The 23,864-nt window shown below is 43.8% G+C and overlaps 1 protein-coding gene across 4 annotated transcripts in view; it reads left to right on the top strand.

Annotated features, from left to right (window-relative positions):
- The window catches only part of LOC110531368 (solute carrier family 35 member F3), a 211,658-nt gene that overhangs the window by 167,748 nt on the left and 20,046 nt on the right, over nt 1–23,864 (top strand). For all 4 annotated transcript variants that reach the window (XR_016497766.1, XR_016497767.1, XM_090243282.1 and 1 more), the window contains 3 exons: nt 68–189; nt 10,818–10,926; nt 12,793–12,903. Coding sequence is in view for 2 of the 4 variants with exons in the window: in XM_090243282.1 (XP_090099408.1) it covers nt 68–189; nt 10,818–10,926; nt 12,793–12,903 (342 nt within the window). In the remaining 2 variants the exon portion in view is untranslated. The remainder of the gene's footprint in view (nt 1–67; nt 190–10,817; nt 10,927–12,792; nt 12,904–23,864) is intronic.

The raw sequence follows: 23,864 nt of genomic DNA on the forward strand, positions 1-23,864 counted from the left end.
AGTGCTAGCGAGTGCCAGATGAAACCTGTTAATAAAAATGTTAAAGTAATTTGTTTTGGATACCCAGTTTGACGCTCCATTCACCCTCACCTGGTTCGCCACCACCTGGAACTGCCTGTTCTTCCCCCTCTACTACATCGGACACCTGTGTAAGAGCCCTGAGAGACAGACCCCCAGACAGAGGTTCAGGTAATCAATCAATCAATGCAACGTATTTATACTGTTTACATCAACTGTTGTCCTAAAGGTTTAACAAAGGACACCAGGTGACAAAGAAGGAGTGAAAACTATTTCAGACTGCATTGAGAGGCATAGCAGAGTATCATGGAAACCCAAATGTAGCCTTGTTGTAATATAATATGCCATTTTATCAAGTTTATACATCATAATTTGTGGCTCTGGTGTTTAATGATGGCTCTGGTATTAATATTACCTCTGGTTGTCTATAAGTGGAGGTAAGAAGTCATTACTTTCCTAAGTTAGGTGGGAGGTATAGTGTATCGAGCTGCAGCAGTCTCTAGTTGGACAAAAGCCCGTGTCTACAGTTAGATCAGCTTAGTCACATGACGTGCTCTTCCTCTGAGAGGAATCCCTGATCTCTACAACCCACTGGGCTGCTGCTGCACACAAATAGAACTGTGTGTGTGTGTCAGTGCGTGCGTGTGTGTGTGTGTGTGTGTGTGTGTGTGTGTGTGTGTGTGTGTGTGTGTGTGTGTGTGTGTGCCAGAGTTTGTGTGTGTGCATACATGCCTCCATGCCTGTGAGTGCTTCCAGTCATGCTCGTACGTATGTGTCTGTGTATGCTTGCGTGTGTGTGCGTGTTTGTCAGAGCTTCTAAGAGTGCTCATGCATGGATCTGGTTCTGGGCTCTCCCTGCTCCCCTGGCTCTGACTGTGTGGCCTGCATACCGAACAACCTTTATAATGTTATCTTACTAACACAGCCTTTATAATGTTATCTTTCTAACACAGCCTTTATAATGTTATCTTGCTAACACAGCCTTTATAATGTTAGCTATCTTTCTGACACAGCCTTTATAATGTTATCTTGCTAACACAGCCTTTATAATGTTAGCTATCTTTCTAACACAGCCTTTATAATGTTAGCTATCTTTCTGACACAGCCTTTATAATGTTATCTTACTAACACAGCCTTTATAATGTTATCTTGCTAACACAGCCTTTATAATGTTATCTTGCTAACACAGCCTTTATAATGTTATCTTGCTAACACAGCCTTTATAATGTTATCTTGCTAACACAGCCTTTATAATGTTATCTTACTAACAGAGTCTTTATAATGTTATCTTGCTAACACAGCCTTTATAATGTTATCTTGCTAACACAGCCTTTATAATGTTATCTTGCTAACACAGCCTTTATAATGTTATCTTTCTAACACAGCCTTTATAATGTTATCTTACTAGCACAGCCTTTATAATGTTATCTTACTAACACAGCCTTTATAATGTTATCTTACTAACACAGCCTTTATAATGTTATCTTTCTTTCTAACACAGCCTTTATAATGTTATCTTACTAACACAGCCTTTATAATGTTATCTTACTAACACAGCCTTTATAATGTTATCTTACTAACACAGCCTTTATAATGTTATCTTACTAACATGGCCTTTATAATGTTATCTTACTAACACAGCCTTTATAATGTTATCTTACTAACACAGCCTTTATAATGTTATCTTACTAACACAGCCTTTATAATGTTATCTTACTAACACAGCCTTTATAATGTTATCTTACTAACACAGCCTTTATAATGTTATCTTTCTTACTAACACAGCCTTTATAATGTTATCTTACTAACACAGCCTTTATAATGTTACCTTACTAACACAGCCTTTATAATGTTATCTTTCTTACTAACACAGCCTTTATAATGTTACCTTACTAACACAGCCTTTATAATGTTATCTTTCTTTCTAACACATCCTTTATAATGTTATCTTTCTTTCTGACACAGCCTTTATAATGTTATCTTTCTTACTAACACAGCCTTTATAATGTTACCTTACTAACACAGCCTTTATAATGTTACCTTACTAACACAGCCTTTCTACTCATTCACCTTTCATCTGCTGCTGTGTAGCCTGTAGAAAGTACAAATACAAAGACATGGTCTAATGTATTGAGACAGCAGAGCTAGTGTTATACTATAGTGTGGTCTAATGTATTGAGACAGCAGAGCTTGTGTTATACTATAGTGTGGTCTAATGTATTGAGACAGCAGAGCTTGTGTTATACTATAGTGTGGTCTAATGTATTGAGACAGCAGAGCTAGTGTTATACTATAGTGTGGTCTAATGTATTGAGACAGCAGAGCTAGTGTTATACTATAGTGTGGTCTAATGTATTGAGACAGCAGAGCTAGTGTTATACTATAGTGTGGTCTAATGTATTGAGACAGCAGAGCTAGTGTTATACTATAGTGTGGTCTAATGTATTGAGACAGCAGAGCTTGTGTTATACTATAGTGTGGTCTAATGTATTGAGACAGCAGAGCTAGTGTTATACTATAGTGTGGTCTAATGTATTGAGACAGCATAGCTTGTGTTATACCATAGTGTGGTCTAATGTATTATCCACCTGGGCCACTCTCTATCTGTTCCCCTCTACCTAGTGGCTACGTCCCAAAATGGCACCTATTCCCCTCCAAATGGCACCTTATTCTCTTCCAAATGGCACCTATTCCCTTCCAAATGGCACCTTATTCCCTTCCAAATGGCACCTATTCCCTTCCAAATGGCACCTATTCCCTTCCAAATGGCACCTATTCCCTTCCAAATGACACCTATTCCCTTCCAAATGGCACCTATTCCCTTTCAAATTTCACTCTATTCCCTTTCAAATGGCACCTATTCCCTTCCAAATGGCACCTTATTCTCTTCCAAATGGCACCTATTCCCTTCCAAATGGCACCTTATTCCCTTCCAAATGGCACCTATTCCCTTCCAAATGGCACCTATTCCCTTCCAAATGGCACCTATTCCCTTCCAAATGACACCTATTCCCTTCCAAATGGCACCTATTCCCTTTCAAATTTCACTCTATTCCCTTCCAAATGGCATCCTATTCCCTTCCAAATGGCACCTATTCCCTTTCAAATTTCACTCTATTCCCTTCCAAATGGCATCCTATTCCCTTCCAAATGGCACCTATTCCCTTCCAAATGGCACCTATTCCCTTCCAAATGGCACCTACTCCCTTCCAAATGGCACCTATTCCCTTCCAAATGGCACCTATTCCCTTCCAAATGGCACCTATTCCCTTTCAAATTTCACTCTATTCCCTTTCAAATGGCATCATATTCCCTTCCAAATGGCATCCTATTCCCTTCCAAATGGCACCTATTCCCTTCCAAATGGCACCTACTCCCTTCCAAATGGCACCTATTCCCTTTCAAATTTCACTCTATTCCCTTTCAAATGGCATCCTATTCCCTTCCAAATGGCATCCTATTCCCTTCCAAATGGCAGCCTATTCCCTTCCAAATGGCAGCCTATTCCCTTTCAAATGACACCGTATTCCCTTCCAAATGGCAGCCTGTTCCCTTTACAGTGCACATATTTTGACCAGGGATCATAGGGCTCTGGTCAGAACTAGAGTACTAGACACTAGGGAATAGAGAACCATTAGAGACACATGCGCAGAGTGTCTCCTGCTCTCCCGTCCCTCTGTCCTTTCAGAAAACAAATGAAATATCAACAGAGTTCTGATCTCCTTAAAAATGCAGGGGCTGGAGAGCAGCATATGATAGGCTGAAATGTGGAATGCACAGCTTTGTGGGAGATGAGGAGAGACTTCAGTGAGCTGCCAGATGCTCTTCTCCTCTCTTGGGCTAAAGCAGCCCTGCCCTAGCATGTGTCGGTCCACACAGTGCGTGGAAGAGCTGGCACCAGTCCACACGACATAACTAATACATGACAGCATGGCAGAGGCCAATCGCAGTTGTCATCGGACCACTTTCCACTGGGGCTTAGGACGGGATTCAATGTGATTGCAGGTTGTCGACAATGTGGCTTTTATAGGTAATGTTCCATATTTACTGAGATCCCATTCACGGTAAACACTAAATATGTCGGCTCAATCGGAAATTGTCTTTAAAAGGTGCCTTTGCTGGAAACATGAAACAGATTGAATATTAGCCTTAATCTGGTGCTTGAGTTTAGTTCCAGGCTGAAGTTCAGGGCTTAGGTTTTGGGGATTCACAGCCCCAGTCAAAGAGGTCTATTGTTATGGATTCAGGCATATAGCCAGGTTCAGTAATGAAATTAAGCATTGCCCTCAACCTCATTAACTGATTATAGTTATAGTGTATTGTTGTCTGTTTGTACGTGGCCTGTTAGTGTCCAGTGTGCTTTATCTGCCCTGTCATCTTTCTGGAGCCTGACCAAAACAACCTCCTACAGCTCCACATCCACACCGCCAGGCCACTCTGCCTAACTGACCAGGACTAACAGTACATAACTGCCTAACTGAGCAGGACTAACAGTATCTACCTAACTGACCAGGACTAACAGTACATAACTACCTAACTGACCAGGACTAACAGTACATAACTGCCTATCTGACCAGGACTAACAGTACCTAACTACCTAACTGACCAGGACTAACAGTACATAACTGCCTAACTGACCAGGACTAACAGTACATAACTACCTAACTGACCAGGACTAACAGTACCTACCTAACTGACCAGGACTAACAGTACCTAACTACCTAACTGACCAGGACTAACAGTACCTACCTAACTGACCAGGACTAAAAGTACATAACTACCTAACTGACCAGGACTAACAGTACCTAACTACCTAACTGACCAGGACTAACAGTACCTAACTACCTAACTGACCAGGACTAACAGTACATAACTACCTAACTGCCCAGGACTAACCGCACCTAACTACCTAACTGACCAGGACTAACAGTACCTAACTACCTAACTGACCAGGACTAACAGTACATAACTACCTAACTGACCAGGACTAACAGTACCTAACTACCTAACTGACCAGGACTAACAGTACCTAACTACCTAACTGACCAGGACTAACAGTACATAACTACCTAACTGCTTAGGACTAACAGCACCTAACTACCGAACTGACCAGGACTAACAGTACCTAACTGACCAGGACTAACAGTACCTAACTGACCAGGACTAACAGTACCTAACTACCTAACTGACCAGGACTAACAGTACCTAACTACCTAACTGACCAGGACTAACAGTACATAACTACCTAACTGACCAGGACTAACAGTACCTACCTAACTGACCAGGACTAACAGTACCTAACTACCTAACTGACCAGGACTAACAGTACCTAACTACCTAACTGACCAGGACTAACAGTACATAACTACCTAACTGACCAGGACTAACAGTATCTACCTAACTGACCAGGACTAACAGTACCTAACTACCTAACTGACCAGGACTAACAGTACATAACTACCTAACTGACCAGGACTAACAGTATCTACCTAACTGACCAGGACTAACAGTACCTAACTACCTAACTGACCAGGACTAACAGTACCTACCTAACTGACCAGGACTAAAAGTACATAACTACCTAACTGACCAGGACTAACAGTACCTAACTACCTAACTGACCAGGACTAACAGTACCTAACTACCTAACTGACCAGGACTAACAGTACATAACTACCTAACTGCCCAGGACTAACCGCACCTAACTACCTAACTGACCAGGACTAACAGTACCTAACTACCTAACTGACCAGGACTAACAGTACATAACTACCTAACTGACCAGGACTAACAGTACCTAACTACCTAACTGACCAGGACTAACAGTACCTAACTACCTAACTGACCAGGACTAACAGTACATAACTACCTAACTGCCCAGGACTAACAGCACCTAACTACCTAACTGACCAGGACTAACAGTACCTAACTGACCAGGACTAACAGTACCTAACTGACCAGGACTTACAGTACCTAACTACCTAACTGACCAGGACTAACAGTACCTAACTACCTAACTGACCAGGACTAACAGTACATAACTACCTAACTGACCAGGACTAACAGCACCTACCTAACTGACCAGGACTAACAGTACCTAACTGACCAGGACTAACAGTACCTAACTACCTAACTGACCAGGACTAACAGTACATAACTACCTAACTGACCAGGACTAACAGTATCTACCTAACTGACCAGGACTAACAGTACATAACTACCTAACTGACCAGGACTAACAGTACCTAACTACCTGAACTGACCAGGACTAACAGTACCTAACTACCTAACTGACCAGGACTAACAGTACCTAACTACCTAACTGACCAGGACTAACAGTACCTACCTAACTGACCAGGACTAACAGTACATAACTACCTAACTGACCGGGACTAACAGTACATAAGTACCTAACTGACCAGGACTAACAGTACATAACTACCTAACTGACCAGGACTAACAGTACATAAGTACCTAACTGACCAGGACTAACAGTACCTAACTACCTAACTGACCAGGACTAACAGCACCTAACTACCTAACTGACCAGGACTAACAGTACCTAACTGACCAGGACTAACAGTACATAACTACCTAACTGACCAGGACTAACATTACATAACTACCTAACTGACCAGGACTAACAGTACATAACTACCTAACTTACCAGGACTAACAGTACCTAACTACCTAACTGACCAGGACTAACAGTACCTAACTACCTAACTGACCAGGACTAACATTACATAACTACCTAACTGACCAGGACTAACAGTACATAACTACCTAACTGACCAGGACTAACAGTACATAACTACCTAACTGACCAGGACTAACAGTACCTAACTACCTAACTGACCAGGACTAACAGTACATAACTACCTAACTGACCAGGACTAACAGTACATAACTACCTAACTGACCAGGACTAACAGTACCTACCTAACTGACCAGGACTAACAGTACCTAACTACCTAACTGACCAGGACTAACAGTACCTAACTACCTAACTAACCAGGACAAACAGTACATAACTACCTAACTGACCAGGACTAACAGTACCTACCTAACTGACCAGGACTAACAGTACCTAACTACCTAACTGACCAGGACTAACAGTACATAACTACCTAACTGACCAGGACTAACAGTACCTAACTACCTAACTGACCAGGACTAACAGTACATAACTGCCTAACTGACCAGGACTACCTAACTGACCAGGACTAACAGAACCTACCTAACTGACCAGGACTAACAGTACCTAACTACCTAACTGACCAGGACTAACAGTACCTAACTACCTAACTGACCAGGACTAACAGTACCTAACTACCTAACTGACCAGGACTAACAGTACCTAACTACCTAACTGACCAGGACTAACAGTACCTAACTACCTAACTGACCAGGACTAACAGTACATAACTAGCTAACTGAGCAGGACTAAGAGTACATAACTACCTAACTGACCAGGACTAACAGTACATAACTAGCTAACTGAGCAGGACTAACAGTACATAACTACCTAACTGACCAGGACTAACAGTACCTAACTACCTAACTGAGCAGGACTAAGAGTACCTGTTTGTATAGTGCTCTTTGTGGCCAGCCTAGAAATATAATTACCCTTGAGTAGTCAATCAGTCAAACTTCAAAGTTCTGAGAGGCTTTGAACTGCAGTTTTCAACCTCCTGGTGTCCGGACGGCTGGCCAGGCCACTCTGGCAGATAGCCTAAACCTGGAGGCTCAAGCTACAGTAGCTGCCTCACTTGGCATTGTTCAGTTCAGTAATTGATGTGTCAGTAAGATTGTCTAGGTGCAATATAATTGTCTGGTTGGAGGCCTAGATGGGACCAGGACGGGAATGGAGAGCTGGCAGCCTGGATTGGCCTGGGCTGGGATGGGAATGGAGAGCTGGCAGCCTGGATTGGCCTGGGCCGGGATGGGAATGGAGATCTGGCAGCCTGGATTGGGCTGGGATGGGAATGGAGATCTGGCAGCCTGGATTGGCCTGGGCCGGGATGGGAATGGAGATCTGGCAGCCTGGATTGGCCTGGGCCGGGATGGGAATGGAGATCTGGCAGCCTGGATGGGCCTGGGCCGGGATGGGAATGGAGATCTGGCAGCCTGGATGGGCCCGGGATGGGAATGGAGAGCTGGCAGCCTGGATTGGCCTGGGCCGGGATGGGAATGGAGATCTGGAAGCCTGGATTGGCCTGGGCCGGGATGGGAATGGAGATCTGGCAGCCTGGATGGGCCTGGGCCGGGATGGGAATGGACCTGGAGTTCCAGTAACTCCTTACCAGTTCACATACCAGTCTTTATGTTTACCTTTAAGGTATACTTTGGGATTTTGGCAACTAGGTCCTTAATCTACTTTTTGATCTACTTGGTTAGCACAGTGACTGTAAGTCTATGGGTATCTGCTAGCATGCTAGAATGCCAAGAGTGTGCAAAGCTGTCATCTAGGCAAAGGGTGGCTACTTTGAAGAATCTTAAATATAAAATATATTTTGATTTGTTTAACACTTTTTTGTTTACTACTTGATTTCATATGTGTTATTTCATAGTTTTGATGTCTTCACTATTATTCTACAATTTACAAAATATTAAAAATAAAGAAAAGTGTCCAAACTTTTGACTGCTCCTGTATATATGTCTTATTTTACATATCGATACTTGGAGTCAAAATATAATTTTAAACTGGGTGGTTTGAACCCTGACTGCTGATTGGCTGACAGCCGTATACCACGGGTATGACAAAACATTTGTTTTTACTGCTCTAATTATGTTGGTAACCAGTTTATAATAGCAATAAGGCACTTCGGGGGTTTGTGGTATATGGTCAATATACCACGACTAAGGACTGTATCCAGCACTAAGAACAGCCCTTAGCAGTGGTATATTGGCCATATAACACACCCCATATTGCTTAAATATAATATTGTCCAAAATAATATTGTGATATTTAACTGTATCGATTTCCCCCCCCATCACTAGCATAGACTATGAATACTAACACTAATGTTGTATACTAAAATGTGATTGCGCTTGTTTACATGTGTTTGTGCTGTGTGAGCTTGTGTTTGTTTGTTTGTCTGTGTCTGTACATATACAGTTGAAGTCGGAAGTTTACATACACCTTAGCCAAATATATTTAAACTCATTCTTCACAATTCCTGACATTTAATCCTAGTAAAAATTCCCTGCCTTAGGTCAGTTAGGATCACCACTTTATTTTAAGAATGTTTAATGTCAGAATAATAGTAGAGATAATTATTTATTTCAGCTTTTATTTCTTTCATCACATTCCCAGTGGGTCAAAAGTTTACATTCCATCAATTAGTATTTGGTAGCATTGCCTTTAAATTGTTTAACTTGGGTCAAACGTTTCGTGTAGCCTTCCACAAGCTTCCCACTATAAGTTGGGTGAATTTGGCCCATTCCTCCTGACAGAGCTGGTGTAACTGCGTCAGGTTTGTAGGCCTCCTTGCTCGCACATGCTTTTTCAGTTCTGCCCACAAATTTTCTATAGGATTGAGGTCAGGGCTTTGTGATGGCCACTCCAATACCTTGACTTTGTTGTCCTTAAGCCATTTTGCCACAACTTTGGAAGTATGCTTTGGGTCATTGTCCATTTGAAAGACCCATTTGTGACCAAGCTTTAACTTGATGTCTTGATGTTGCTTCAATATATCCACATAAGTTTCCTTCCTCGTGATGCCATCTATTTTGTGAAGTGCACCAGTCCCTTCTGCAGCAAAGCACCCCAACAACATGATGCTGCCACCCCCGTGCTTCACGGTTGGGATGGTGTTCTTCGGCTTGCAAGCATTCCCCTTTTTCATTATCGCCAAATAGTTCTATTTTTGTTTCATGAGACCAGAGGACATTTCTCCTAAAAGTACAATCTTTGTCCCCATGTGCAGTTGCAAACCATAGTCTGGCTTTTTTATGGTGGTTTTGGAGCAGTGGCTTCTTCCTTGCCGAGTGGCCTTTCAGGTTATGTCGATATAGGACTCGTTTTACTGTGGATATAGATACTTTTGTACCCATTTCCTCCAGGATCTTCACAAGGTCCTTTGCTGTTGTTCTGGGGTTTATTTGCACTTTTCGCAAAGTACGTTCATCTCTAGGAGACAGAACGCGTCTCCTTCCTGAACGGTATGACAGCTGCGTGGTCCCATGGTGTTTATACTTGTGTACTATTGTTTGTACAGATGAATGTGGTATCTTCAGGCGTTTCAAAATTGCTCCCAAGGATAAATCAGACTTGTGGAGGTCTACTATTTTTCTTCTGAGGTCTTGGCTGTTTCCCCATGATATCAAGTAAAGAGGCACTGAGTTTGAAGATAGGCATTGAAATATATCCACAGGTGCACCTCCAATTGACTCAAATGATGTCAATTAGATTATCAGAAGCTTCTAAAGCCATCACGTAATTTTCTGGAATTTTCCAAGCTGTTTAAAGGCACAGTCAACTATAAACCTCTGACCCACTGGAATTGTGATACAATGAATTATAAGTTAAATAATCTGTCTGTAAACATTTGTTGGAAAAATTACTTGTGTCATGCACAAAGTAGATGTCCTAATCGACTTGCCAAAATTATAGTTTGCTAACAAGAAATTTGTGGAGTGGTTGAAAAACGAGTTTTAATGACTCCAACCTAAGTGTATGTAAACAGCCGACTTTAACTGTACATGTACCTGTGTACTGTGCATGTGTGTCTGTTTTTTTGTGTGTGTGTGCAAGCATTGCCTGTGGGTGTTCATCTGTGTGTGTTCCTCTCTAGGGAGTGTTGTCGGTTCTTTGGGGACGACGGGCTGACAGCCAAGGTGTTCTTCACTAAGGTGGCTCCGTTTGGATTGCTGTGGATCCTCACCAACTACCTGTACCTACAGGTACTGTGCTGCTTGTGTGTGTGTGTGTGTGTGTGTGTGTGTGTGTGTGTGTGTGTGTGTGTGTGTGTGTGTGTGTGTGTGTGTGTGTGTGTGTGTGTGTGTGTGTGTGTGTGTGTGTGTGGTTAGGGACTGTGACAGTATTGTATAGTGCCTGCAGGTATAACAGGTGTCACTGTGCTAGCTAGAGGTCGACCGATTATGATTTTTCAACGCCGGTAACGATACCGATTATTGGAGGACCAAAAAAAACCGATACCGATTAATCGGCCTATTTTTATATATATATTTGTAATGAAGACAATTACAACAATACTGAATTAACACTTTTATTTTAACTTAATATAATACATAAATAAAATCAATTTAGTCTCAATTAAATAATGAAACATGTTCAATTTGGTTTAAATAATGCAAAAACAAAGTGTTGGAGAAGAAAGTAAAAGTGCAATATGTGCCATGTAAGAAAGCTAACGTTTAAGTTCCTTGCTCAGAACATGAGAACATATGAAATCTGGTGGTTCCTTTTAACATGAGTCTTCAATATTCCCAGGTAAGAAGTTTTAGGTTGTAGTTATTTTAGGAATTATAGGACTATTTCTCTCTATACCGTTTGTATTTCATACCTTTGACTATTGGATGTTCTTATAGGCACTTTAGTATTGCCAGCCTAATCTCGGGAGTTGATAGACTTGAAGTTATAAACAGTGCTGTGCATCAAGCATTGCAACGAGCTGCTGGCAAATGCAGTAAAGTTCTGTTTGAATTAATGCTTACGAACCTGCTGCTGCCTACAACCGCTCAGTTAGACTTCTCTATCAAATCATAGACTTAATTATAATATAATAACAGACACAAATACGAGCCGTAGGTCATTAATGTAGTAAAATCCGGAAACCATAATTTCGAAAACAAAACGTTTAATCTGTCTGTGAAATACAGAACCGTTCCGTATTTAAACGAACGGGCAGCAACCCTAAGTCTAAATATTGCTGTTACATTGTACAACCTTCAATGTTATGTCATAATTATGTAAAATTCTGGCAAATTAATTACGGTCTTTGTTAGGAAGAAATGGTCTTCAGTTCAGTTCGCAACGAGCCAGGCGGCCCAAACTGCTGCATATACCCTGACTGCTTGCACGGAACGCAAGACAAGTGACACAGTTTCCCTAGTTAAAAGAAATTCATGTTAGCAGGCAATATTAACTAAATATGCAGGTTTAAATTTTGTATACTTGTGATTTTAAGAAAGCCATTGATGTTTATGGTTACGTACACATTGGTGCAACGACAGTGCTTTTTTCACGAATGCGCTTTTTAAATCATCACTCATTTGGCGAAGTAGGCTGTGATTCGATGATACATTAACAGGCACCTCATTGATTATATGCAGCGCAGGACAAGCTAGATAAACTAGTAATATCATCAACCATACAGTATGTAGTTAACTAGTAATTATGTTAAGATGTATTGTTTTTTATAAGATAAGTTTAATGCTAGCTAGCAACTTACCTTGGCTCCTTGCTGCACTTGCGTAACAGGTGGTCAGCCTGCCACAAAGTCTCCTCGTGGAGTGCAATGTAATCGGCTATAATAGGAGTCCAAAAATGCCGATTACCGATTGTTATGAAATCGGCCCTAATTAACCGGCCATTTTGATTAATCGGTCGACCTCTAGTGCTAGCTTAGCGGTATAGCTTCCTTCTAGTGCTAGCTTAGCGGTATAGCTTCCTTCACCATCCCTGTCCCCTTACTGGACTCAAACTATTGATCCTCTGCTTCAAAAACGTAGCCAACTACACCACCGAAAATCTATCAATTGGGCGAAGTCATTTTAAGCTGTGACGTGATCCTGTCTCTAACACAGGCCCTGAGGAAGATCAACACTACAGACGTGTCAGCTCTGTTCTGCTGTAACAAGGCCTTCGTATTCCTGCTCTCTTGGATCGTACTGAGAGACCGCTTCATGGGGGTCAGGGTGAGTTACTGTGTGTGTGTGTGTGTGTGTGTGTGTGTGTGTGATGCACAAAGTCTGTCAGGAGATGTCCAGGGAACCTACGAAGAGATAACATTCTGACTGGAGATTCCTCCAGTTATGAGTAGATAAGAGTTCATTTCAGAGCTAGATAAAAATGTCTCCTAATTAAGATCACAGACTCAGTTTCAGTTGGACTAGCTAGGTCCTACCTAATTAAGACCACAGACTCAGTCTCAGTTGGACTAGCTAGGTCCTACCTAATTAAGACCACAGAAGCAGTCTCAGTTGGACTAGCTAGGTCCTACCTAATTAAGACCACAGACTCAGTCTCAATTGGACTAGCTAGGTCCTACCTAATTAAGACCACAGACTCAGTTTCAGTTGGACTAGCTAGGTCCTACCTAATTAAGACCACAGACTCAGTCTCAGTTGGACTAGCTAGGTCCTACCTAATTAAGACCACAGAAGCAGTCTCAGTTGGACTAGCTAGGTCCTACCTAATTAAGACCACAGACTCAGTCTCAGTTGGACTAGCTAGGTCCTACCTAATTAAGACCACAGACTTGGTCTCAGTTGGACTAGCTAGGTCCTACCTAATTAAGACCACAGACTCGGTCTCAGTTGGACTAGCTAGGTCCTACCTAATTAAGACCACAGACGCAGTCTCAGTTGGACTAGCTAGGTCCTACCTAATTAAGACCACAGACTCAGTCTCAGTTGGACTAGCTAGGTCCTATCTAATTAAGACCACAGACTCAGTCTCAGTTGGACAAGCTAGGTCCTACCTAATTAAGACCACAGACTCAGTCTCAGTTGGACAAGCTAGGTCCTACCTAATGAAATGAAATCAAATCAAATCAAATTTTATTTGTCACATACACATGGTTAGCAGATGTTAATGCGAGTGTAGCGAAATGCTTGTGCTTCTAGTTCCGACAATGCAGTAATAACCAACAAGTAATCTAGCTAACAATTCCAAAACTACTACCTTATAGACACAAGTGTAAGGGGATAAAGAATATGTACATAAAGATATATGAATGAGTGATGGTACAGAGCGGCATAGGCAAGATACAGTAGATGGTATTGAGTGCAGTATATACATATGAGATGAGTATGTAAACAAAGTGGCATAGTTAAAGTGGCTAGTGATACATGTATTACATAAGGATGCAGTAGATGATATAGAGTACAGTATATACATATACATATGAGATGAGTAATGTAGGGAACATTATATTAGGTAGCATTGTTTAAAGTGGCTAGTGATATATTTTACATAATTTCCCATCAATTCCCATTATTAAAGTGGCTGGAGTTGAGTCAGTGTGTTGGCAGCAGCCACTCAATGTTAGTGGTGGCTGTTTAACAGTCTGATGGCCTTGAGATAGAAGCTGTTTTTCAGTCTCTCGGTCCCAGCTTTGATGCACCTGTACTGACCTCGCCTTCTGGATGATAGCGGGGTGAACAGGCAGTGGCTCGGGTGGTTGCTGTCCTTGATGATCTTTATGGCCTTCCTGTGACATCGGGTGGTGTAGGTGTCCTGGAGGGCAGGTAGTTTGCCCCCGGTGATGCGTTGTGCAGACCTCACTACCCTCTGGAGAGCCTTACGGTTGTGGGCGGAGCAGTTGCCGTACCAGGCGGTGATACAGCCCGACAGGATGCTCTCGATTGTGCATCTGTAGAAGTTTGTGAGTGCTTTTGGTGATAAGCCGAATTTCTTCAGCCTCCTGAGGTTGAAGTGGCGCTGCTGCGCCTTCTTCACGATGCTGTCTGTGTGGGTGGACCAATTCAGTTTGTCTGTGATGTGTACGCCGAGGAACTTAAAACTTACTACCCTCTCCACTACTGTTCCATCGATGTGGATAGGGGGGTGTTCCCTCTGCTGTTTCCTGAAGTCCACAATCATCTCCTTAGTTTTGTTGACGTTGAGTGTGAGGTTATTTTCCTGACACCACACTCTGAGGGCCCTCACCTCCTCCCTGTAGGCCGTCTCGTCGTTGTTGGTAATCAAGCCTACCACTGTTGTGTCGTCCGCAAACTTGATGATTGAGTTGGAGGCGTGCGTGGCCACGCAGTCGTGGGTGAACAGGGAGTACAGGAGAGGGCTCAGAACGCACCCTTGTGGGGCCCCAGTGTTGAGGATCAGCGGGGTGGAGATGTTGTTGCCTGCCCTCACCATCTGGGGGCGGCCCGTCAGGAAGTCCAGTACCCAGTTGCACAGGGCGGGGTCGAGACCCAGGGTCTCGAGCTTGATGACGAGCTTGGAGGGCACTATGGTGTTAAATGCCGAGCTGTAGTCGATGAACAGCATTCTCACATAGGTATTCCTCTTGTCCAGATGGGTTAGGGCAGTGTGCAGTGTGGTTGAGATTGCATCGTCTGTGGACCTATTTGGGCGGTAAGCAAATTGGAGTGGATCTAGTCTCTCAAAGCACTTCACGATGACGGAAGTGAGTGCTACGGGGCGGTAGTCGTTTAGCTCAGTTACCTTAGCTTTCTTGGGAACAGGAACAATGGTGGCCCTCTTGAAGCATGTGGGAACAACAGACTGGGATAGGGATTGATTGAATATGTCCGTAAACACACCAGCCAGCTGGTCTGCGCATGTTCTGAGGGCGCGGCTGGGGATGCCGTCTGGGCCTGCAGCCTTGCGAGGGTTGACACGTTTAAATGTTTTCCTCACGTCGGCTGCAGTGAAGGAGAGTCCGCATGTTTTAGTTGCGGGCAGTGTCAGTGGCACTGTATTGTCCTCAAAGCGGGCAAAAAAGTTATTTAGTCTGCCTGGGAGCAAGACATCCTGGTCCATGACGGTGCTGGTTCTCTTTTTGTAATCCGTGATTGACTGTAGACCCTGCCACATACCTCTTGTGTCTGAGCCGTTGAATTGAGATTCTACTTTGTCTCTATACTGACGCTTAGCTTGTTTGATTGCCTTGCGGAGGGAATAGTTACACTGTTTGTATTCGGTCATGTTTCCAGTCACCTTGCCCTGATTAAAAGCAGTGGTTCGCGCTTTCAGTTTCAGACCACAGACTCAGTTTCAGTTGGACTAGCTAGGTCCTACCTAATTAAGACCACAGACTCAGTCTCAGTTGGACTAGCTAGGTCCTACCTAATTAAGACCACAGAAGCAGTCTCAGTTGGACTAGCTAGGTCCTACCTAATTAAGACCACAGACTCAGTCTCAGTTGGACTAGCTAGGTCCTACCTAATTAAGACCACAGACTTGGTCTCAGTTGGACTAGCTAGGTCCTACCTAATTAAGACCACAGACTCGGTCTCAGTTGGACTAGCTAGGTCCTACCTAATTAAGACCACAGACGCAGTCTCAGTTGGACTAGCTAGGTCCTACCTAATTAAGACCACAGACTCAGTCTCAGTTGGACTAGCTAGGTCCTATCTAATTAAGACCACAGACTCAGTCTCAGTTGGACAAGCTAGGTCCTACCTAATTAAGACCACAGACTCAGTCTCAGTTGGACAAGCTAGGTCCTACCTAATGAAATCAAATCAAATCAAATCAAATTTTATTTGTCACATACACATGGTTAGCAGATGTTAATGCGAGTGTAGCGAAATGCTTGTGCTTCTAGTTCCGACAATGCAGTAATAACCAACAAGTAATCTAGCTAACAATTCCAAAACTACTACCTTATAGACACAAGTGTAAGGGGATAAAGAATATGTACATAAAGACATATGAATGAGTGATGGTACAGAGCGGCATAGGCAAGATACAGTAGATGGTATTGAGTGCAGTATATACATATGAGATGAGTATGTAAACAAAGTGGCATAGTTAAAGTGGCTAGTGATACATGTATTACATAAGGATGCAGTAGATGATATAGAGTACAGTATATACATATACATATGAGATGAGTAATGTAGGGAACATTATATTAGGTAGCATTGTTTAAAGTGGCTAGTGATATATTTTACATAATTTCCCATCAATTCCCATTATTAAAGTGGCTGGAGTTGAGTCAGTGTGTTGGCAGCAGCCACTCAATGTTAGTGGTGGCTGTTTAACAGTCTGATGGCCTTGAGATAGAAGCTGTTTTTCAGTCTCTCGGTCCCAGCTTTGATGCACCTGTACTGACCTCGCCTTCTGGATGATAGCGGGGTGAACAGGCAGTGGCTCGGGTGGTTGCTGTCCTTGATGATCTTTATGGCCTTCCTGTGACATCGGGTGGTGTAGGTGTCCTGGAGGGCAGGTAGTTTGCCCCCGGTGATGCGTTGTGCAGACCTCACTACCCTCTGGAGAGCCTTACGGTTGTGGGCGGAGCAGTTGCCGTACCAGGCGGTGATACAGCCCGACAGGATGCTCTCGATTGTGCATCTGTAGAAGTTTGTGAGTGCTTTTGGTGATAAGCCGAATTTCTTCAGCCTCCTGAGGTTGAAGTGGCGCTGCTGCGCCTTCTTCACGATGCTGTCTGTGTGGGTGGACCAATTCAGTTTGTCTGTGATGTGTACGCCGAGGAACTTAAAACTTACTACCCTCTCCACTACTGTTCCATCGATGTGGATAGGGGGGTGTTCCCTCTGCTGTTTCCTGAAGTCCACAATCATCTCCTTAGTTTTGTTGACGTTGAGTGTGAGGTTATTTTCCTGACACCACACTCTGAGGGCCCTCACCTCCTCCCTGTAGGCCGTCTCGTCGTTGTTGGTAATCAAGCCTACCACTGTTGTGTCGTCCGCAAACTTGATGATTGAGTTGGAGGCGTGCGTGGCCACGCAGTCGTGGGTGAACAGGGAGTACAGGAGAGGGCTCAGAACGCACCCTTGTGGGGCCCCAGTGTTGAGGATCAGCGGGGTGGAGATGTTGTTGCCTGCCCTCACCATCTGGGGGCGGCCCGTCAGGAAGTCCAGTACCCAGTTGCACAGGGCGGGGTCGAGACCCAGGGTCTCGAGCTTGATGACGAGCTTGGAGGGCACTATGGTGTTAAATGCCGAGCTGTAGTCGATGAACAGCATTCTCACATAGGTATTCCTCTTGTCCAGATGGGTTAGGGCAGTGTGCAGTGTGGTTGAGATTGCATCGTCTGTGGACCTATTTGGGCGGTAAGCAAATTGGAGTGGATCTAGTCTCTCAAAGCACTTCACGATGACGGAAGTGAGTGCTACGGGGCGGTAGTCGTTTAGCTCAGTTACCTTAGCTTTCTTGGGAACAGGAACAATGGTGGCCCTCTTGAAGCATGTGGGAACAACAGACTGGGATAGGGATTGATTGAATATGTCCGTAAACACACCAGCCAGCTGGTCTGCGCATGTTCTGAGGGCGCGGCTGGGGATGCCGTCTGGGCCTGCAGCCTTGCAAGGGTTGACACGTTTAAATGTTTTCCTCACGTCGGCTGCAGTGAAGGAGAGTCCGCATGTTTTAGTTGCGGGCAGTGTCAGTGGCACTGTATTGTCCTCAAAGCGGGCAAAAAAGTTATTTAGTCTGCCTGGGAGCAAGACATCCTGGTCCATGACGGTGCTGGTTCTCTTTTTGTAATCCGTGATTGACTGTAGACCCTGCCACATACCTCTTGTGTCTGAGCCGTTGAATTGAGATTCTACTTTGTCTCTATACTGACGCTTAGCTTGTTTGATTGCCTTGCGGAGGGAATAGTTACACTGTTTGTATTCGGTCATGTTTCCAGTCACCTTGCCCTGATTAAAAGCAGTGGTTCGCGCTTTCAGTTTCAGACCACAGACTCAGTCTCAGTTGGACTAGCTAGGTCCTACCTAATTAAGACCACAGAAGCAGTCTCAGTTGGACTAGCTAGGTCCTATCTAATTAAGACCACAGACTCCGTCTCAGTTGGACAAGCTAGGTCCTACCTAATTAAGACCACAGACTCAGTCTCAGTTGGACAAGCTAGGTCCTTCCTAATTAAGACCACAGACTCAGTCTCAGTTGGACTAGCTAGGTCCTACCTAATTAAATTACAGCAGACAGTAATTAACTGTGTCCTGGATTCCCTGTTCTAGTGGGCTTTAACCTGGATGAACCAGTGGCTAATGGCTCCCTGCCTCCCAGACTCTAACACTTCCCTTCTATTAAAAATGATAGTGGGTTAGAGGATAGTTTGCATCACAAATGGCACTCTATTTCCTTTATAGTGCACTATTTTTTAGCCCTATGGGCCCTGGTCAGAAGTAGTATTACATAGGGAATAGGGTGCCTTTTGGGAAGCAGCCCAAACCCTCTCTGTGCTGGAGCTCTGCGTTCCCCGAAGTAATGAAGAGTATTAAGTATTAAGAGTTGAGGGCAAGGGGAGCTGACCTGGGTTCAGAAGAGTTGAGGGCATGGGGAACTGACCTGGGTTCAGAAGGGTTGAGGGCATGGGGAGCTGACCTGGGTTCAGAAGAGTTGAGGGCATGAGGAACTGACCTGGGTTCAGAAGAGTTGAGGGCATGGGGAACTGACCTGGGTTCAGAAGAGTTGAGGGCATGGGGAACTGACCTGGGTTCAGAAGAGTTGAGGGCATGGGGAACTAACCTGGGTTCAGAAGAGTTGAGGGCATGGGGAACTGACCTGGGTTCAGAAGAGTTGAGGGCATGGGGAACTAACCTGGGTTCAGAAGAGTTGAGGGCATGGAGAGCAGACCTGGGTTCAGAAGAGTTGATGACATGGGGAACTGACCTGGGTTCAGAAGAGTTGAGGGCATGGAGAGCAGACCTGGGTTCAGAAGAGTTGAGGGCATGGGGAACTGACCTGGGTTCAGAAGAGTTGAGGGCATGGGGAACTGACCTGGGTTCAGAAGAGTTGAGGGCATGGAGAACTGATCTGGGTTCAGAAGAGTTGAGGGGGGCGTGGGGAACTGACCTGGGTTCAGAAGAGTAGAGGGCATGGAGAACTGAATGGGTTCAGAAGAGTTGAGGGCATGGAGAACTGACCTGGGTTCAGAAGAGTTGAGGGCGTGGAGAGCAGACCTGGGTTCAAATACTATTTTAAGTATTTTAAAATACTGTTTTGAGACTATTCTGTTAAGCCAGGTAAACTCAATCATGTTGTGGGCATTCAGAAGATAACCTGTACTGCAGTGCAGAAAAAACATTTGGCTTTCAAGCAAATGTAACTGCTCCGTCAGGGCTGGGGGATAGTTCATTAAGGGTCATTGTTAGATAATTGTTAATGAACTTGGACCTCGGCATCACCCTGGGAGAAAGTTTGTCAAATTAACAATGTACCTTGCAGCACCAAAGGTATTCTGAAAAGTAGCTATAAGTAAGTTGCTGGATACAGTTCCTTGCAAAAGTATTCACCCCCTTTGGCATTTTTCCTATTTTGTTGCATTACAACCTGTAATTTAAATAAATAGATTTTGATTTGGATTTCCTGTAATGGACATACACATAATAGTCCAAATTGGTGAAGTGAAATGGAAAAAAATACTTGTTTAAAAAAAGTATATGAAAATGCTACGAAGCCCCTAAATAAGATCTGGTGCAACCAATTACCTTCTGAAGTCACATAATTAGTTCAATCAAGTCCACCTATAATAAGGTCCAGAGTCTGCAACACCACTAAGCAAGGGGCACCACCAAGCAAGCGGCACTATGAAGACCAAGGAGCTCTCCAAATAGGTCAGGGACAAAGTTGTGGAGAAGTACAGATCAGGGTTGTGTTATAAAAAAATATCAGAAACTTTGAACATCACACAGAGCACCATTAATTCAACTAAGAGTGGCCAGAAAAAAAGCCATTGCTTAAAGAAAAAAATAAGCAAACACGTTTGGTGTTTGCCAAATGGCATGTGGGAGGCTCCCCAAACAAATGGAAGAAGGTACTCTGGTCAGATGAGACTAGAATTGAGCTTTTTAGCCATCAAGGAAAACGCTATGTCTGGTGCAAACCCAACACCTCTCATCACCCCGAGTATACCATCCCCACAGTGATTCAAGGTGTTGGCAGCATCATGCAGTAGGGATGTTTTTCATCGGCAGGGAATGTGAAACTGGTCAGAATTGAAGGAATGATGGATGGTGCTAAATAAAGGGAAATTCTTGAGGGAAACCTGTTTCAGTTTTCCAGAGATTTGAGACTGGGACGGAGGTTCACCTTCCAGCAGGACAATGAACCTAAACATACTGCTAAAGCAACACTCGAGTGGTTTAAGGGGAAACATATAAATGTCTTGGAATGGCCTCGTCAAAGCCCAGACCTCAATCCAATTGAGAACCTGTGGTATGACTTAAAGATTGTTGTACACCAGCGGAAACCATCCAACTTGAAGGAGCAGGAGAAGTTTTGCCTTGAAGAATGGGCAAAAATCCCAGTGGCTATATGTGCCAAGCTTATAGAGACACACCCCAAGATACTTGCAGCTGTAATTGCTGCAAAAGGTGGCTCTACTTTGGGGGGTGAAAAGTTATGCATGCTCAAGTTTTCTGTTTTATTGTCTTATTTCTTGTTTGATTCACAATAAAACATATTTTACATCTTCAAAGTGGTAGGCATGTTGTGTTTCAAATTATACAAACACCCCAAAAATCAATTTTCCTTCCAGGTTGTAAGGCAACAAAATAGGAAAAATGCCAAGGGGGGTGAATACTTTCGCAAGCCACTGTAGAACCAAGCTAAGGATGTCCTGGCTGGCTGAGAGTTCCCTTCTCTCTGCAGTGGTACTGAAAAGCCTCATGTGGAAACTGAAGTGTGTCCTTGTAATGACATGATTTATATATGATCTTCTGAACTGAAACTGTTACCTCTCAGAGAGATGGAGAAGACAGGAAGGAGTCTTGATGCAGAGCGGGGTTCCCGGGCCGCCATCGGGACCCGACAGAGAAGTGTGTGGCGCGGTCTATTATTGTATAATAGTGGTATTGCAGTATGCAATCTGGCAGGAGTGGCTCAAACTCATGAAGCAGCCCAGACAAAAAGTCACGGTACCAAACATGATGTCCCACACAGACCTCTGTCTTGATGAACCTGTAGTCTACATTTAAAACTCCCTACTAGGTCCCAGGCAGTCCACGTATTCAGAGTAGAAAGACTGATTCAGCATCAGGTCCCCCTGGCCATATAATCATATTCATCATGATCTCAAAGGTCAAACTGATCCTAGATCAGCCCTCTTATATGTATTCTGAGACTTTATAAATAGAAGTTCAGGTCTCTCTTGCAAAATATGTTTGATCTCACTGTGACTAATCCGGATAAATGAATGAATGTGTGTATGTACTGTTTGTGTGAATAACTGGAGGGAAGATCTGGAAGGAAAACACCTAATCGGAATGTCTCTCTCTCTCTCTCCCTCCTGTCATTATCCCTCACTACCCCCATCTGTGATGAAAGCTCTGAGTAATCCTCCCATTTCTTTCTTTCTCTCTCTCTCTCTTTCTCTCTCTCTCTCTCTCTCTCTCTCTCTCTCTCTCTCTCTCTCTCTTTCTATCTTTCTCTCTGTCTCATGCTCCCTTGCACTTTCTCACATTTTTCTCCCTCTCTCTCTCTCTCTCCCCATCTTTCTCTTCCTCTCTCTCCCCCATGTCTCCTCTCTCTCTATCTCTCTCTCTCTCTCTCTCTCTCTCTCTCTCTCTCCATCTTTCTCTTCCTCTCTCTCCCCCATGTCTCCTCTCTCTCTATCTCTCTCTCTCTCTCTCTCTCTCTCTCTCTCTCTCTTTCTCTCTCTCTCTCCCCATCTTTCTCTCCCCCATCTCTCCCCTATGACTCCTGTCTCTCTCTCTCTCTCTCTCTCTCTCTCTCTCTCTCTCTCTCTTTCTATCTTTCTCTCTGTCTCATGCTCCCTTGCACTTTCTCACATTTTTCTCCCTCTCTCTCTCTCCCCATCTTTCTCTTCCTCTCTCTCCCCCATGTCTCCTCTCTCTCTATCTCTCTCTCTCTCTCTCTCTCTCTCTCTCTCTCTCCATCTTTCTCTTCCTCTCTCTCCCCCATGTCTCCTCTCTCTCTATCTCTATCTCTCTCTCTCTCTCTCTCTCTCTCTCTCTCTCTCTCTCTCTCTCTCTCTCTCCCCCATCTCTCCCCTATGACTCCTGTCTCTCTCTCTCTCTCTCTCTCTCTCTCTCTCTCCCTCTAATTCTCTCTCTCTCTCTCTCTCTGTCTCTCTTTCTCTCTTTCTCTCTCCCTCTAATTCTCTCTCTCTGTCTCTCTCTCTTACTCTCTCTCTCTCTCTCTCTCTCTCTCTCTCTCTTACTCTCTCTCTCTCTGACTGTTGATGGGTATTGCAGTGTTTTGATGTCTGCAGTAATGCGGAGGATCTTGGATGGGCTTTCCTTCATATGAAAATGAAGAGAGAAGGGGAGAGGATACGAGGGGGAGAGGCTGGGGAGAGTCCAATCATCCCTTTGAAGTATGACAGTGTTCTGGTACTTAGCTTGGGCTATTTCATGGGTGAGGTGGGTGGATAGCTGTCAGTAGGAGAATGGTATATAAGGGATGGCATTTCTCCCATACTGTACCTACAGTGTATTCAGAAAGTATTCATACCCCTTGACTTATGTTACATTTTGTTGTGTTACAGCCTTTATTCTAATCTACACATAGACATGGTTAATTATTGCATTGCAAAAAAACATTTAATCTATTTTAGAACAAGGCTGTAACGTAACAAAATGTGGAAAAAGTCAAGAGATCTGAATACTTTCCCAATGCAATTCATGTGGGCGGGAGGGGGCGGCAGGGTAGCCTAGTGGTTAGAGAGTTGGACTAGTAACCGGAAGGTTGCAAGGTCAAACCCCCGAGCTGCAAGGTACAAATCTGTCGTTCTGCCCCTGAACACACACTGTTCCTAGGCCGTCATTGAAAATAAGAATTTATTCTTAACTGACTTGCCTAGTTAAATAAAGGATAAATATATTTTAAAAAATGTACAGTTAACTGCCAAAATAAAGGAAACACCAACATAAAGAGTCTTAATAGGGTGTGGGGCCACCATGAGCCAGAACAGCTTTAATGTGCCTTGGCATAGATTCTACAATTGTCTGGAACTCTATTGGAGGGATGTGACACC

The sequence above is a fragment of the Oncorhynchus mykiss genome, chromosome 1 (genome assembly GCF_057628025.1).
Source record: "Oncorhynchus mykiss isolate SJ-2025 chromosome 1, ASM5762802v1, whole genome shotgun sequence".
NCBI lineage: Eukaryota > Metazoa > Chordata > Actinopteri > Salmoniformes > Salmonidae > Oncorhynchus > Oncorhynchus mykiss.